This window comes from Octopus sinensis, linkage group LG20 (genome assembly GCF_006345805.1).
Source record: "Octopus sinensis linkage group LG20, ASM634580v1, whole genome shotgun sequence".
Taxonomy (NCBI): Eukaryota; Metazoa; Mollusca; class Cephalopoda; order Octopoda; family Octopodidae; genus Octopus; species Octopus sinensis.
The window spans coordinates 28601795-28620863 of record NC_043016.1 but is presented as its reverse complement, the minus strand read 5'-3'; the positions used below and the strand labels follow the sequence as shown (position 1 = coordinate 28620863).

At 36.1% G+C, this 19069-nt stretch overlaps 1 protein-coding gene across 1 annotated transcript in view; it reads right to left on the bottom strand.

Annotated features, from left to right (window-relative positions):
* The window catches only part of LOC115222504 (E3 ubiquitin-protein ligase HERC2-like), a 226020-nt gene that overhangs the window by 158373 nt on the left and 48578 nt on the right, over positions 1-19069 (bottom strand). The window contains 10 exon segments of the mRNA XM_036511621.1: positions 891-1161; positions 2797-2962; positions 4375-4634; positions 8540-8691; positions 10768-10944; positions 12393-12557; positions 13006-13324; positions 14902-15162; positions 15686-15905; positions 18805-18999. Of these exon segments, the coding sequence (XP_036367514.1) occupies positions 891-1161; positions 2797-2962; positions 4375-4634; positions 8540-8691; positions 10768-10944; positions 12393-12557; positions 13006-13324; positions 14902-15162; positions 15686-15905; positions 18805-18999 (2186 nt within the window).

Genomic DNA, 19069 nt, shown 5'->3' with positions numbered 1-19069 from the left:
AGTGTCTTCTACTATAGCCTTGGGCCAACCAAAGCATTGTGAGTGGGTTTGGTAGATGGAAACTGAAAGAAGCCCGTCGTATATGTGTGTGTGTTTGTCCCCCCAACATCGCTTGACAACCGATGTGGGTGTGTTTACATCCCCGTAACTTAACGGTTCGGCAAAAGAGGCAGATAGAATAAGTACTAGGCATACAAAGAATAAGTCCTGGGGTCGATTTGCTCGACTAAAGGCAGTGCTCCAGCATGGCAACAGTCAAATGACTGAAACAAGTAAAAAAGAGTATAATATTTTACAGCTGTAACAATTTACATGACAGACAGGCAAAAACATTGTGCACCACTTATTGGCTGATGAGTATTTCATTTGCATGATCCACTGAAATACCTACACATTAATTTATGCGAAGGCGCATGGCTCAGTGGTTTAGAGCGTCAAGCTTACGATCATGAGGTTGTTAGCTCGAATTCTGGACCGAGCTGTGCGTTGTGTTCTTGAGCAAGACACTTTATTTCACATTGCTCCAGTTCACTCAGCTGTAGAAATGAGTTGCAAAGTCACAGGTGCCAAGCTGCATCGGCTTTTGCCTTTCCCTTGGATAACACTGGTGGCACGGAGAGGGGAGGTTGGTATGCATGGGCGACTGCTGGTCTTCCATAAACAACCTTGCCTGGACTTGGGCCTGGGAGGGCAAGGCTTCTAGGTGCAATCCCATGGTCTGTGTCGTGACCGAAGGGGGGTCTCAGAATTTATAATGTAGGATGTTGAGTAGTGCATAGACATTTATACTTTTAAATATAAACCGCAACCACATACAAGTGCATAACATTTAAGGTTTATCTAACAACAAGTTGTACACAGAGAATAAGTGAAAAAGAAAGAAGACATACTTGAGTTTGATTGCAAGCAATGCTAACGATTTTCTTTCCTTCAAAAGCTTGGATAATCGTAGGTTCAGTGAGAGTGATGAAAGATTCTCCAGCCTGCAAACATTCACTTCTTCCCCAACCATAGACTTTGGATTCATCTGTTAAGGCTAAACAACGCACTGAACTGACAGCAATATCTATCACAACGTTGCCAGTCAGGCCTTCAATTGGTTTAGGGTAACGAACATTCTCCTCTGAACCATGACCAAGTTTGTAGAAATTACCTTTCCCCCTGATTAAGAAAAGAAAATCACAAAACAGATCAAGTTAGCTTCAAATGATGATGATGATGCTTTCAAATTTTGGCACAAGGCCAGTAATATTGGGGGAGGGGGCAAGTCGATTATATTGACTCGAATGCTCAACTAGTACTTATTTTATCGACTTCGAAAGGATGAGAGGCAAAATCAACCTCGGCAGAATTTGAACTCAGTATGACAGACGAAATACCGCTAAGCATTTTGCCTGGCACGATAATGTTTCTGCTAGCTCATTGCCTTGATGATGATGATGATGATGATGATGATAATAATAATGACGATAATAATAATAATAATAATAATAATAATAATAATAATAATTAGGCCAGACATAACTTTGGCACAGAAAGATACTGTAAGGTGTCTGTTGATCAATGTAACTTGCCCAGGAGACTATTATATCAATGATAAAGAAAATGAGAATAATTGTAAAATATGCAAACTTGAGAATAGATGCAAGAGATTGTGAAATATGAAAGCAAAAATGGTACCAATTGTGACTGGAGCACATGGGCTGACAACAAAAAGCTTTCAGAGACACCTTGACACAATTGGAATAAATCTCAGCATTACAACATTGCAAAACACAACATTTTTGGAAACAGCAAATATCCTGAAGAAAGTACTGTCTCTCTGAAGTTACATAACTTGATAGGGAGTCAAATGATCCAATGTTAACAAGATCATCATTATTTACATAATGTAAATAATGTACATAATTCCTCATCTCTTAAATATAGAACTGTAAGATCATCACTGTACAAATGAAGGATAATAATTACTTCTACTATAGATACAAGGCCAGCAATTTTGAGGGGAGGGAGCCAATACTTGGAAGATGTTACATTCTATTGACCCCGAAAGGATGAAAGATAAAGTCAACTTCAGTCAAATTTGAACTCAGAACATAAAGCCAGAAGAAGATTGCTAAGTATTTTGTTTGATGCACTAACAATTCTGCCAACTTGCCACCTTTATAATAATCATAATAATTCTTTTTAATTTGGGCCCAAGGCAAGCAATTTTGAGGAAAAGGAGATGTCAATTACATCAATCCCAGGGCTCAACTGGTTTTAATTTTATGGAACTCAAAAGGTTGAAAGGTAAAGTTGACCTTGGTGCCATTTGAAATCAGTAAATAAAGAGCCATAAGAAATTCTGCTCAGCATTTTGCCTGGTTCAGTAATGATTCAGCCACCTTGCCATCCAAATAATAATACTAATAACAACAACAATAATAAAAACATTTAAAAAAAATAAGTGCTATAAAAAAAAATTCAAATTAAATTTTCTGTAGTTTTTATGAATATATCAAAGAAATTTTTGGGTAGTTTGGACAGTGGAATTATAAGTAAAAATATAAAGATTAACCCTTTCATTACCAACCCAGCTGAAACTGGCTCTGGTTCTGAGTACAAATGTCTTGTTTTCATAAGTTTTGAATTAATATCTTCCACCAAACCTTAGTCACAATTTATGTTCCTAACACGAGCTGAATGATAACTAAGTTATTTTACTAAATTCTTTGTTATAGTTAAAGTAATTGAAAGAAACACAGAGTATCTCAAAATAAATACAGTAACGAGAGGGTTAAGAGCAATACTTACCAAGAGTAAACTACACCAAGCCTTGACAAAGCAAGGCAAAATTGTGAGCCACAAAAGACTCGAACAATATTTTCTGTTAGAGGTTCTACTGGTTTTGGTATGCGAGATTCATTACTGCTTCTTCCACTTTTGTCAGAATCTTTGTCACCCCACGTAAAAACAATTCCTAATATGGATAAAAGTATTAAAAAAGCAAAATTAAATGTACACAGCCATAGGAACGTTAAAGTTACTTTTACGAGTCATACCAACTAATAAGGGCCAGTTTCCTAGTAAAGTTACTTTTTAGAGTCATACCAACTAATAAGGGCCAGTTTCCTAGTTTCAGGGTGTATATATTCCCCACCTGGACAGGACGCTGGTCCATCACAGGGTTACTCATCTTTGCCAGCTGAATGAACTGGAGCAACATGAAATGAAGCATTTTGCTCAAGAACACAACACCTCACTCAGTCCAGGAATTGAAACCACAATCATATGATCACAAGTCTAACATGCTAACCACTAAGCCATAAGCCTCCACAAAGCAAACATTGGAGCATACATAGTCTTCCAATTCACTGGATCGTGTCATTCCATCCTGTCTGCTCAAAGCCAACATGGAAAAATGTTAAATGATGATTATGAAAATCACCAAGCTATGACTGATTATGTTGATGTCATCTTTCCTCGTTAACAAATCATCCACTGGGCTTGCACTTTTGAAGACCTTCAAGTAAGAGATCCCTTACTTGAAAAACAGGTAAAGCTTGGTGACAAGAAGGGCTTCCAACTGTAAAACAATACCTTAATAACATACTTATCTAACCTTTGCTGGCATGGAAAAACGGATATACAAACGAAATGGACGAATATGGTAACAATGTTACAGGCACACACACACACACACACAAACATACACACACACACTGAAAATGTTACATACCTAGACACACATACTCCCATGCACACAGCTACACAACATCATCATCATCATCATTGTTGCTTGAATGTCCATTTTTCTTTGCTTGCATGGTTCAGACAGCATTTATTGCAGTAGATATTCTGCAGCCAGATGCTTTTCCTGCTGCCAACCCTCAACCTGATTCTGATTAAGGTAATACTTCCTCCATGACTTGACATGTTTACATGAAAGACTGGAAGCAAAGCATACCACTTGTATGACAATGACACTCACTCATAATTTTCACAAGATATCAAGACAAGGAGACACAAACACACCTTTCACACATAACAGACATTTTTCAGTTTCCAAGTATAAAAATCCACTCACAAGATATACATACACACACACAAATATACAGTAACAATGTTATACAAATAGACACCAACATACACACTCCACGTCCTCGCATTGTTGTGTTTTTTTTGTGCTTTCGTGTTTGGATTAACTATATATATATATATATATATATAACGGGAAGCTTTATGAAAATAGACAAAAGACGAAGGCAGGTTTACGGAAATAAACAAAAGACGAAGGCAGGTGGAATACAAACAAACAATTGTATTAGTATGGCGCTCAGGAAATATAAATAAAACAAGTCTTTAACGTTTCGAGCCTATATATATATTTACCTGTATCAGAAAGAGCAATTGCTTGTCCTTCTCCAAAGCTGCAGGCAACATCCACAATGCGATAACTCTTGAGGGACAAAACAAGAGTTGGCAGAGACATATCATCACAACTTCCATGTCCCAAGTGACCATAGTTTCCTTTTCCCCATGTGTACAGTTCTCCATGTGAAGTAACTGCTGCACTGGTTGAGCTGCCACAGGATATATGAGTCACATGATGGCCAACTAATGCTGAAATCAAGTTAGGTTCTTCATAGGATCTACAAGAAACCAAAAGAAAGTGATACTTCAAAACAGCAATGCTACTATATGCTAAGACAAATTTGAAGGCTTGTGTACATATGTTTGTGTGTGCATGTATATACGCTTGGTGTGCATGTGTGTTTACATGCATATAACTATGTGTGTGTCCAAGCATGCATGTATGGGTGTTTCTATACTTGCAAATTGGTAACACGTGTTTGAATGAAGAGAGAGAGAAAGAGAGGGTGCATGTGTGATCTTGGTTTTGTTGATAACAAGGCAACCTGCTCTGTGTTGGTGTCACAATAAAATACATCCAGTGTCATCATGTGTAGGGGGATTGAACTTGAAACCACACAGCTGAGAAGTAAACTTCACAAAATCATACAGCTATGTCTATATATCATGATATATAACATGGTAGGCATAGGAGTGGCTGTGTGGTAAGTAGCTTGCTTACCAACCACATGGTTCCGGGTTCAGTCCAACTGCGTGGCACCTTGGGCAAGTGTCTTCTACTATAGCCTCGGGCTGACCAAAGCCTTGTGAGTGGATTTGGTAGACGGAAACTGAAAGAAGCCTGTCGTATATATATATATATATATAATATATATGTGTGTGTATGTGTGTTTGTGTGTATATATATATATGTGTGTGTGTGTGTAAATGTTTGTGTGTCTGAGTTTGTCCCCCCCAACATCACTTGACAACCGATGCCGGTGTGTTTACATCCCTGTAACTTAGCAGTTCAGCAAAAGACACCGATAGAATAAGTACTAGGCTTACAAAGAATAAGTCCTGGGGACGATTTGCTCGACTAAAGGTGGTGCTCCAGCATGGCCACAGTCAAATGACTGAAACAACTAAAACAGTAAAAGAGTATAACATTTAAACCAGCCATATATGGCCCCAAATATTCTACCTGCTTTTATGTTCAAACTGACCAGATCCAGCCTCTCACACCTATTTAATAATGTCCTTCTATAACTAGACACATAACTAACACACATCATTGAAATCTCAAGGCTAAGAGATAATGCATGATTAATTCAAAACAACGTGAATAAATAAGCATTATGTTTGACTAAGTAATCTGAATGCTAAAGGGTTATAGACACATCGTGTTAAAAAACACAACATAGTTCAGAGCTAGGCAAAACAATATAGCTAACACACACACACATACATACATACATACATACATATATAGGCGGAAAGCTGGCAGAGACGTTAGCATGCCGGGCGAAGTGCTTCGCGGTATTTCGCCCGTCGCTACGTTCTGAGTTCAAATTCTGCCGAGGTCGACTTTGCCTTTCATCCTTTCGGGGTCAATAAATTAAGTACCAGTTACGCACTGGGGTCGATGTAATCGACTTAATCCGTGTGTCTGTCCTTGTTTGTCCCCTCTATGTTTAGCCTCTTGTGGGTAGTAAAGAAACGTATATAAATATATATAAATACACACACTAAGTTGCACTGGTTAAATCAGATGAAGAACATAGCCTACAATACTTAGAGAAGATGAGGATAATGATGGCATATTGATCTTGAAAACGAGCTTGGCACTATTGCTACTGCTGCTGAAGAAGTTGAACTCAAATGCTTTATATATGCGTCAGTGGTGAACAAAAAAGTTAAAAACAACAACAAAAACCATACCGCCTTTTCACTTTCTCAAGATTGCTTTAGTTGCAGTCATTTAGGTTATCGCATGGTGCCATCGTGGATCAATTTTTCACCATTACACCATTGCAATTCCTAACATACCATATAGTTATTGCAAATTTTGACCTTCTAATTACTGAAGAATACTGATGAACATATCTTTTAAGTTGCTTAGCTAGGAAGGAAGGACAGCGTTTTATCAAGATCACCACTACTGTTTTAATGTCTACACTTCCATGCTTGCATGGGTCAAATGGAATTTGCTGGGGCAGATTTTCTATGGCTGGATTCTCTCTCTGTCACCAACTCTCACCTGTTTCCAAATAAGGCAACTTTTCTCCAAGACCAGTCATTTTTCCATGGAAGACTGGAAACAAAGGACACCATTTGCATGATGGTTGTTAACATCCACTTCCAATTATTACAAGGCAAAGAGAAAGTTAAACACACACATACACATATGTGATGGGCTTCTTTCAGTTTCTATCTATTAACTCCACTCACAAGACTTTGGTCAGCCTGGAACAACTCTAGAAGCCACTTGCCCAAGGTGCCACATGGTGGAAATGAACCAGAAACCATGTGCTTGGGAAGCAAACTTTGTATTACACAACCATGCCTGCATCTATACGATTCTTTTTAGGCCTCCAAAACCTGTGGAGAATGGAGGGAGGAAGCATTCTCAAACTAGAAATCTGGACCAAATAATTGCAACACAAACTATAAGAAAGTGGGAGTGATATTAAGTCAATCTTTTCAAAATAACTTAACCTTTTAGCATTTAAACTGACCATATATGGCTGGTTTAAATTTTACATGTTTTATGTTCACACTGATCAGATCAGGCCTATCATACTTCCACTAGAATGTAATTCTAAAAATAAGCAAACCATCAAAATCCAAAAGCTATGAGAAAATGCATGATTCATTCAAAATAAATGTGAATGCATACGCATTGCACTTGGTAGAGTGCTCTGAATGCTAAAGGGTTAAACACTTCAGAAAATAAAAGTGGTTATGTCTTATATTTTGAGGTATGGTTCAGTGGTTATAGCATCATGAGGTAGTGAGTTTGATCCCCAGACTAGGCTGTGAGTTGTGTTCTTGAGCAAGTCACTTTATTTCACGTTGTTCCAGTTCACTCAGCTGTAGAAATGAGTTGCAACATCACTGGTGCCTAACTGTATTAGCTTTTGCCTTTCCTCTGGATAACATCAGTGGCATGGAAAAGGAAAGGTGGTATCCATGGGCAACTGCTAGTCTTCCATAAACAATCTTGCCTGGACTTGTCCTTGGAGGTGAACTTTCTAGGTGCAATCTTTACCCTTTTGACTCTTGGGGCAGTTTTAACAGGATTCAAGGTTAATGAGCTTTAGCTTTGACCCTCTGTGTGTGCGTGTGCACATCATTTACATGTGCCTTATATCATTGTAATCATTTTAACATTTGCTTTTCCATGCTTGCATAGGTCAGATAAGACTACATTCATAGAGGCAGAATTTTCTGCAGCCAGATGTTTTTTCCTGACACTAACCCTCACCTGTTTCCAAACAAAAGTAATATTTCCTCCAATCTATTGAACACCAAACAGCTTGGACATGCAAGCTTTCACAGAGGACTGCAAGTAAACAACACCATTTGTGTGAATGGCAATGGTTTTGTTTACAGCCAACATACATATGTCAAGATAAGGGCAACATGCAGTCACCCAGACCCACACAAAGGTACAATAGAGGACATCAGCCAACAGGGTCTACACGCTGGAATTAATCCCCAAATCATGTAGCTCTGAAGTGAACTTCTCAACCACACAATTACACCTGTATTTATCATAGCCATCACATGCATATGGCATACAAACCCATATACTTCTGATGCATTTGAGCACAAGAATATCTACAGGTGTGCAAATACCTCTACACTTATATGAATGAATAGAATGAATACAGGTGTATGTTTACATCTTCATGTATATATATGCATATTGGCATGCACATCTGAATGTATTCACCATTAAAATATGTAATTGTCAAAAATCACTAAATTGAAGAACGTTGAATATAGTTAAAAATTCTTTAGCAAATCAAATACAACTTTTATGGTAATATTGATTTTACTTTGAGTGTGTGCATGTACGTGTGTATGTTTGCTTGTGCATGTGCATACAAGAGTGTATTGAATGCAAGCAAGTGTACATCATTGTGTGTAAACATGCGCATGTGTGTTTCCATATAAAAACATATCCTAGCATACTAACATGTTGTCTCCATGTCCAAGGCGACCGCCTTCACCAAAACCCCAAGAAAACACTTTTCCATCACATGTTAGTGCCATGTAGTGGCTTCCTTCAGGACAGGAAGCAATCTTTATGACTTCTCTCTGACCAAAGCCTTCTATAACCTTTGGGGTCTGCAAAAGAACAGAATAAAAGAATGTTGAGTGCCAAAAAAAAATCAAAACAGAAAATTATAATAGTATATGACTAACATTTTTGACTAAAAATTCTTTCTTCATATTAAATGTGTATGTGCAAGTATGTATGTGTGTGCATGCACATGTGAAAATATGCATGAATGTTGATATTCCACACATATTGCCATTTGATCTGATCAAACCAATGATGAAATTGACATTCATTATTGACATTATTTTCAATCACTGTTTTCAAGATCTCTGGAATAAAAAAAAAAAAGTCCTTCACATAAAAAATACATAAGGGTTGATGACAACTGAAAGAGATTTCAGCAGTAAATTCCTGCCTCAAACAACTCTATCTAATCAAGGCTAGTGTGGAAAAACTGAAGCTAAATGAATGGTCTGAAAAAGGCTAGTAGGCTGAAACTTTGAAGTCACTGTCACCAATATTCTTGTAAATGAATAATGATGACCCTACAAAAAGTACTAACATTTCAGTTTAATATTAAGTTGTTTTTAGTGTAACCTGATATAAAAAATAAATGTCAATATACATACATACATACATACATATATATATATATATATATACACACACATATGGTTTCAATTGCTGGATGCCCTTCCAAACACCAACTACTGTACCAAGGCCTTTTTTTTTTAAGGCACTAGTGCTTCTAAGGTCACCTTGCAACTTGTAAGTTCATAAATGCTCAATGCTGAAAGGTAGAGTATCAGAGAGGGTAGTGACTTTTAGGCAATATGTTGAGACACTAAAATATGATGGAAGGAACAGGTTTGTTGTTGTGTGAAGGGAGGTTAACAAAAACTATTGAAGGAGGTAATAAATGGTAAAAGAGTGAAGTGTCAGGAGTTAGTGACAATGAAAGAGAAATGAGGAGAACAGTTGGGTGGGTTGTGTAGGACGGGATTCAAGACTGCCAACAATATATATGGGTGCACCAGAAGACTGGTGCAAGGAAGAGAAAAAGATGTTGGTGACAAGGTAGCAGATTGTACCCTCAAGATGGTATGTTCAAGTGGGTGAATAGAAGAGAATACAGTGACAGAAGGACCAGGAGGAAGTTACAAGAGTGGAAGGCGCAAGTAATGGATATAATTAGGAGTGGGGTAGTCATAGATAAATAACCACTGAAGGTGGTCAGCGGTGAAAAAGGACAATAGTAAGAAATGAAGGATGGAGGACAGTAGGAAATGGCTCATTAGGGAGGGAGTGGTAACTGGCAGTACAGAAAGGTGATGATACATGCAGTAAATGGCTTCCACTTTCATTTATAAGAATAGCAGAATGCAGGGTTATGGAGGAATGAGTGGTAGAGGACAAGGTGTGACAGCAGGTGTAAATTTGACAGGGACATATTGGGTAAGGGCTCAGATATGTGCACACACATTATGCTTCCAATTCTACCACCACTTAAACACCAATTTGACCATGGTTGCAAATAGGGTCTTTTTAAGCACTGTAGGTTTCTAATTGCCAATATATATAGCATCACCATCATCATCACTTAACATCCCTTTTTCCATGCTGGCATGGATGGACAATTTGGGTTGCACCAAAGTTCTAATGTCTGCTTTGGCATGGTTTCTACAGCTAGATGCCTTTCCTAACACCAAGCACTTCAGTGGGAACTGGCTGCTTTTCTTTTGGAACCAACACTGCTAGATCATCAAATACTTGCAAGGCCCTTCAACTGAGTGGGACGCAGTATTAAAAGATATGAAAGTATGATAGAGGGAGAGGAACAGATGTCTTGCTGAAGAGGTGAATACATGGCTTGCTGAGAGAGAGAAAGAGAGAGAGAGAGAGAGAGAGAGAGAGAGAGAGAGAGACTGAGAGAGAGAGAGAGAGAGAGAAAGAGAGAGAGAGGTGAGGTCAAGATATAAGCTGAATATGAGAGACAGAATAGGACAGCGGAACAGAAAAGATTGATGTGTAGGCAAGTACACAGGGTGAGTGAGTGAAGGAGGGAGGATTGGAGGAAGGAAGGATAGATCAACTCACAAACACACACACACTATAAAATTAAACAGAAGGAAACAACTTACCTGTATTTCAGATGAATAACTGAAACTATAAACTTTGCCAGACTTTGTTAAAGCTAAAAACATTCTTGATGAAGACTGTATCTGCTTAATGCAATCTCCATCATTATTAGAATGTAACTGACTGTTTATCTGTGGTATTGTTGGTGCCCAGCCCAAAATGTCTTCAAATTCTATGTTCTGTTAAAAAAAAATGGAAATATAAATTATTATGCTATTAACATTTGAGGAAAATTTTAAACTTAGAAAAAAAAAATTACTTCAAAAACAAAAAAAAAAGTTGAAAATACATTTTTGATTTTAAAAAGTTTAAAAAAAAGAAATCATTAAAAATGTTTTTTATCACTGGAATACTATAGACATGTGATTAGAATATTGCAGGAAAGAATCACAAGCAAGATTCTTCAAGCCAAGCCATCTGGCAGAAGACTGAGGAGGCAGACCAAGAATGAGATAGTTGGATAATGGTCACACTTGAGAAAGTCTAATGCTGCTTGTTTCTGACAGGACCCTATGGAGGAGGTGACTGAGAACCCTACCCTCACAACCCTTCCAAGCATAGTGGGCAAGGAAGATGGATAGATGGAATGAAATAATTAGACAAAACAATAAAAACTTTTTTTAATGTTAAACAGGAATAAAATATTTTAAATAACCAGGATAAAATATCTTTACAAACAAACAAAAATAGTATCCCATTCCCACAACAACAAAAGAAATGGAATTAAAATGTCAGCCTGAACAGGGTTCATGATTCAGGTAAGAATAATGATGACAGGGATGTGATGCATGGTGCTGATGGCAGTAGGTAGTAATGGTGGGTGAAAGGTGAGTGACAGAATTTGTAGAGTTGTCAATAAAAATACTTTGTGGTATTTATTTGTTAATATCCTTTTATGTTCTATGTTCAAATCCAGATCAAAATTTTTCATTCTTCCTATCTCAAAAAAAAAAAAAAGTACTAGGAAAAAGAAACGGTTGATGTAAGCAGCTGTATGCTACAAGATACTGCCCCAGCACCCCCTTTGCATTCAATATAACTAGAAGGGTGATGTACCAGAATGCACGGACTAGAACTGTTAGGATATTAAACCTTTTGATACCAATCTTCATGCCAATTTCTGTTCCAAACATTGGCTTAATAATGACAAAGTTATTTTCCTAAGTCCTTCATTATTTTCAAAATTCATGGAAACAAAAGCAGCATATTTTAACAGAAATATCTTTGTCATATGGTCTAGCTTCCAAATCTTTCCATCATGTTTGTCTTAACCCTCCTAATACCAACCCACCTGAGACCACACCAGGTTCTATGATACAAAATTCCGGTTTTAGAGTGATCTAAATTAAATCCTTCCATCAAAATTCATATTAATTTATATTTCAAACACCAGTTTAATAATGGTAAAGTTACTTTACAAAACTCATTATCTTCAAAATTAATTGAAATAAAGTTAATTTATTTCAACAGAAATATGGTAACAAAATGGTGAAAACAGTTTGTAATGAATTATTGGTTCAAATTAGAATGGTTTCTCAGTCATGATTAATGCTACAATGAGAAATTTATTTTTTTTTTATGTTTTTTTTTTTTCTTTCTGAAGGTAATTGCATAAAGAAATAATCACCTTATTTGAGGAAGCTGGAGGTAAGTAAGGTGCTGCCAATCGATCTAGGTGGGACATAATCACAACTGCACATTGCTGCAAGTCAACAGGGGCATTTTCATCTCCAAGATCTGTGATGTATCTCAGAAAGCATTCAGTTGGACTCACAAAGTACACATCAGCTTGCTATAAAAGAAAACACATTTCTAAATACATACACATACATACATGAAAACAAACATACATAAGAACACAAGCATGAAAATGCATGTATACACAAACACACACAAACATTAGTTATTAGTATGCCAAGAATGTGTTGGACAATTCTGTAAATCCACATATTTAAATAAATTACTATTAGTTTCAATTAATCATTTCAAAAGTTCATAAAATCAACTTTTCTGTGAAGTCAAGTTTATTTTTCCCTGTAAATCAAATTGCCCTTAAAAAACACCTTATAAACTCATTAAACCACACAATTCTTGTAATGGTAAAATGAAAAGGAAATATATTCATCCAGAAAAATACATTAATATGATTCACTAATTTTTGTTTCAACTAACAGAAAAAAAAAAACTTTTTAAAATCTAAAAAAAAAAAAAAGAAAAGAAAACACAAGTTTGTAGCTTACTTCGTCCCATTTTGTCATTTCATAGTTCTTTGCTTTGTTTGACCGTATTCCAAAGAATCGCTTTAGTAGTGGCACCAATGGAGCAGAAGTCAAATTGCTATTAACTCTGTTGTCTCTTTCATGCCAGCTGTTTTCCCAAAGATTCAACAACAGAAGCACACCTCCAAGAATATGACTCAAAGAGCCTCTCTGTACTGCTAATTCAAGTAGAAGAGCAAGAGCTCGCTGTTGATCTGGAAGTGGGACGTGGTTTGTGTAACGAGAAGATGTCACAGACGATGAAGCTGTTGAAGTCATACCACCACCTCCAGTCAATTCACTGCATTTAAAGAAAAAATTTTTTTTTATAAATTTGAAGTATAAATATATAGATGTATCTGTAAACTTCAGTTTCAGGTTAATGAACAATAATAAACCCCCACTGTCCACTATTACACTGAATATGTTATTTGTAATATTGTACTAACATTGTATGCTATCAATGTCACTGGTTCAATGTTATGTTGTTATGTGTTGTTGGTTCAGCCGTGTGTTATCCCATAATGAACAGATGCAAACATAATCGTATATTTACATTGTAAGATTTATTGTACATATTCATATAAACTACTACTACTACCAGCTTGTAGAGACATTGGAGATTAGATTCAAGCTTCAGTGTAACAAATATACACAGCAATGATTAGTAAGGCTCAAAAGTAGGGAAACTTTGGTCCAAGATTATGATTCAGCAAAATAAAACAACAATATTTCTGCTACACTGGGCCAAGCCCTGGCTAGCTTGTGCAAGAGGTAGGGATTGGTCTTCTCTGGTGGCATTCTCTCAACCTCTGCAATTGTTCTTGGTGGATTTTCACTTTATACTAAGAAAAATGTAGGAAATCCAAGGACATAGCAGATGATGTTCGTGACATGACACAATATTGCCTCAAGCTGATTGGTTGATGAACAGAAAGACCACATGACATAAGCATGATCTACATGTGGTATGGAACAGGCAACTGAAAAATGTGAGGTTTGATTCTAGATTTCGCTACAGTAAACAGTTGATCCCAGTTGAATTTTGAACTCAGAGGACAGACACAACTCCGTCAACTCACAACTTGTGCTCATGCTGGAATACTACTAGTGTCTATTCAATAAACTGTACTCCCTTTTGACTCCTTTTTTTTTTTTTTTTTGGCATTAATTCAATGGGGATGACTACCAGAGAACATAAACTTCTGGCAGTCCCTCACAAGACTTCAGTTCCTGATTTTAACATCTTTCCTTTAACACCCTGACTAGGACTGAACACAGTATGAAGGTTTTAATATCTAATTATTCCTCTAAGAAATCATTATATTATTGTTTAGCACCAGGTCAGTCCTGATCCAGCAGACCTATGATTGAAGATATTCCATCTGAGACCATCTCAACTTTTATTCAAACATAGTGTATCTAGGATGACATTATATAATGTATAATATAGTAGTTAGTATTAATGACTATAGTAATTTAACCCAGGTCATTCTTCATCCATTAAGCCTATAATCAAAGATGTTCCAGCTGTGACCATCCCATCTTTTATTCAGACAAAATGTATCTAGGACTATGTTGTCTAATGTACAATATAGCAGTTAGTGTTAAAAGCTATAGTAATTGTTGTTCTTGTTGTTTAATACCAGATTATCTCAGATCCAAACAGACTTATAATCAAAGATGTTCCAGTTGCGACCAGCCCTTTTTATTTTCTCAGTCAAGGCTTACATTATCCAACGTGTCCTACATCCAATGATGAATGAGATTTGACTGATATTTTCAGCAGGTTGAACGACTGCAAAATAATCTTCCTTGTTCACTCAGAGAACTTAATATTTAATTCAACGATGAAGAAAAATGAACTCTCACACTTACCCTGCCACAACGGAATGTAAAAATTTAGATGCTCTTTCAACAACTTCAAGCCAAACTGGAGAAACAGAACTCTCGTCAAAAAGAGTGGCTTCAGGTAGTGATCTAAGTGCATCTAGAGATTCTTGTAGTAATTCACTACAAAGATCAGAATCTTCACCACTACGCCATGCTCGATACAAGAATGCAAATGCAAAACTAAGGGCAGCTCTTGATCCCACACGTGCGAGTCCATGTGTTGCTTTTTCTGTTGGTTTGGCAGATCTGTAGAAAAAGGGTAAAAACAAAAGTATTATATATATATATATATATCAATAATAACAAAGGGTAAAATTAATTAATAATTAAAAATTTTACCAAGTAGTTCAGTGTGTTAAAAGAACCATTATCGGTAAACTTATACAAAAAATCTATAATTATGAGTATAATTATAATTAGGGTTCAGCAAAATTTGCTTCACTACATACCGAAATTTAGAAATAGCAGTTAAAAACTACTATTCTACTACTATAAGATATAAGACAGCAATACTCAATAACTCTTTACCTGCGTGAATTGTTGAGTATTGCTGTCTGGGAGATATCGTAGCGGCAGACAAAATACCTATTTCTTTACTACCCATAAGGGGCTAAACACAGAGGGGACAAACAAGGACAGACAAGTTGCACTCACAAGGTAATAACTAACCCACAGTTATGGTAGTAGTTACTTATATAAGAACACTTGGAGATAAAAATGTAAGAACAAAGTTTTAAATTAAAAAAATGAAACTAGTTTTCCAGCCTACCCTTTCTGTTTATTTAGATTTGTTTGGTCTGCTTGCTTCTTTCTTAGAGGTGCTTTCCCTTCATTTTGTGAATGTCTGGAAAGTGCAATTAGATATCTTTCGAGTATTACAAGTCTCTGTAACAATTTAACACTAGACAGGGTTGTTGATGTTGCTCCCACTGAGAATTGGTGGTGTTCATAAAGCAGAGTTTCTAAGCAGTCTTTTAATTGGTTTATATCTGTAGAAAAAAAAAAGAATTGTCATTAAAAAAGAGATAAATAAGAATTGCAATTAAAATAAGAATTACCTGATTAGCAGTAGATATTGATAGTACCCTTCAATCAATAAATTTAGCCATACATTTTAAAAAAGATAGTCACTCTTTATGTAGTACTGATTAGGGTGAAGGGTAAAGACACCCTTCAGTCATGAATGACCATGTGATTGCACCTAGAAAGTCCCCCTCTGAGGCGCAAGTCTGGGCAAGGCTGTTTATGGAAGACCAGCAGTCATCCATGCATATCAGCCTCTCCTCTCCAGAGCACCAATGTTATTCCAGGGAAAAGCAAAGGCTGATACAGCTTGACACCCGTGATGTCGCAACTCATTTCTACAGCTGAGTGAACTGGAGCAAAATGAAATAAAATATTGATTACAAAAAATAAAAGTGAATATGAAACTTTTGAAAATATTGGTGACATACTATAAATGGTACTTATTTATGATCAGTAAACTAGTTGGTTTGAAAATGATAGATGATGGTGATGACTAAAGACTTCTGAAGAAAGGGTAAGGTTAGATCTACAAGAATTATAGAATTTTAGCTTAATTTATGTTTATTATAGTATGTATTTTACATATTTAATATTTAAGTTATTTAGACTTCACAATTTTTCCAGTAAATTGTATATTAAAGTTAATTTATTTTTCTTATTCTCACAGCTAAAATACATTTGTAATTTTAATAGTTTAAATACATATTTCTATCTATTTCTTCTATAAATTCTATTTACGCCATATTTTCACACAATATATTTCTTATAAACTCGAAGTTCTACATATTACGTTTAAATTTTTAGTTAATGAATATCCTTTGATAAGTTATATTTTTATTTTAAGAAATATTGTTAAATGCTTTTTGATTATTTATAGTTAATACATGTATTTTTATACATTTATTTGATGATTAGTATAAGTACATTTATTCTATTATTATTTTTTTTATTATTTATTATTTTAGACCTGATGAGTGACTATATTTTTAAATAGAATTAATTTTAGCTCGATATAATTTTAAATCAAATTCATTTTATTATGTATACATGTATCATCATCATCATCATTTAGCGTCCGTTTTCCATGCTAGCATGGGTTGGACGGTTCAACTGGGGTCTGTGAAGCCGGAAGGCTTCATCAGGCCCAGTCAGATCTGGCAGTGTTTCTACGGCTGGATGCCCTTCCTAACGCCAACCACTCCGTGAGTATATATGTATGTATATATATGGATACATACATACACACACACACACACACACACACATATATATATATATGTATATATATATATATATACACACACATATATACATATATTTATATATACAGTCTCTTGAAGTTTCCAAATTCTTATGATGTAATCATCACCAACATCACCATTTAACATCCACTTTCCATGTTAGCATGGGTTAGATGGTTTGACAGAAACTGGCTTAGTAGAAGATTGCACTGGGCTGCCTAGCACCAACCATCCAGCAGATTGCACAACAATTTTTCTTTATATTAGAAAATCTGTAGTTTCTAACATTATCAAATAGTTTACTTGATTCACTTCTTTCACAACTAAACCAAAGGCCTCTGCATCCTCAGAATTTCTCAATTCTCACACTTTCTCCATATAAACAGTATAAAATTTTGTTCTTTTCTCTTGTTTGATTTTTTCAGATTTATGGTTTAATGTTTTAGCATTCAGATTATTCTGTCAAATGGGATCTTTATTTATTCATAATGTTTTAAATTAACCATGCATTATTTGGTAGCACTGATATTTTAATGTGATTGTTTATGTTTTAGAGTGACATTGTAGTGACAAGTGTGAGAGGCCCGGTCTGGCTAATTTGAACATAAAACATAAATATTTGGGCTGGATTATACCAGTTAAAGTGCTAAAGTGTTTTAAGACAGGAAGAAGTGGCAAAAAACATGACTAACCTTCACTGATCATCTGACACAAGTGACATTGATATAGTTGGTGCATGCAGGTAAAACATGATCATGGAGTGCAGACCAGAATGATGATAATGCTCTGGAATGGGACGAGGCATAGGATGGGGTGGAGTTGGAGGACATAAGAAACTGAGACAGATGTGTTGGAGGGGCCAGTGCATGGAGATAGTATGGATTGATGTACATAGATGGTACAGGCTGATGTGCAGAGATGGTATGGGCTGGTGTGCAGAGATGGTATGGACTGGTGTATGGAGATGGTATAGACTGGTGTATGGAGATGGTATGGACTGGTGTATGGAGATGGTATGGACTGGTGTATGGAGATGGTATAGACTGGTGCATGGGGATAGTAGGTGCCAATGTAGAGCTGGTATGGACAGGTGCAAGGAGATGGTATGGGGCACAGATAGTATGGGTCAGCATGAAAATGTTAAGCAGCTAGTTCAGAGTGGGAAGGCACAGCATAGCTGTAGGGTAAAAGGTGTAATATTGGTTTATATATAGTTGCTCATCAGTTGTTTTGTATTGTTTGTTATTTTTTCATCATCCTTCTCCCAATACTAATATCCCTTACTCATGCTCACTTCACATTATATTCTCTCAATCTTTTCAAGACAGCATCACTCTAAAACTCTTTGATAAATATTTTATATTCCTACATAAGTTTACTATTTCAACATGTTCTACGTTCTACCTGCAGTAGAAATGAATTGAGAGAAGTTCAATTCAAACATCAACCCCCACCTTCACTCGTTTGACAATGGTTACTATTCTTCAATGATTCCTCCTTCTCCTCTGACTAGAATATCTAGCAAAGACAAAGAAGACTTTGGGTATACTCGCTTCTATAGACAAAAGAATACAACATAAATATCAGTGATTGTCTATAAAGAAGTACAGAAAATACCAACCTGGTTGTGAATCCCAAGTCCAAGAATCAATCATAGAAGTCGCAATTTTGGTTCTTCTGATTTCTTTTTCCTTCTCTTCCTGGTCAGTATGGTCAAGATATTGACAAGGTGCACAATTACATCCATAATCTGGTTGACATGTATCTTCAGTACAACCAGATGTAGCACTTCCACAGAAATACAAACCAGATTCACCTGTGATAACAAGAAACGCTTTAAAAACAACAACAAAAGATTATGATTTACACAAAAGGCCAGCAGAATG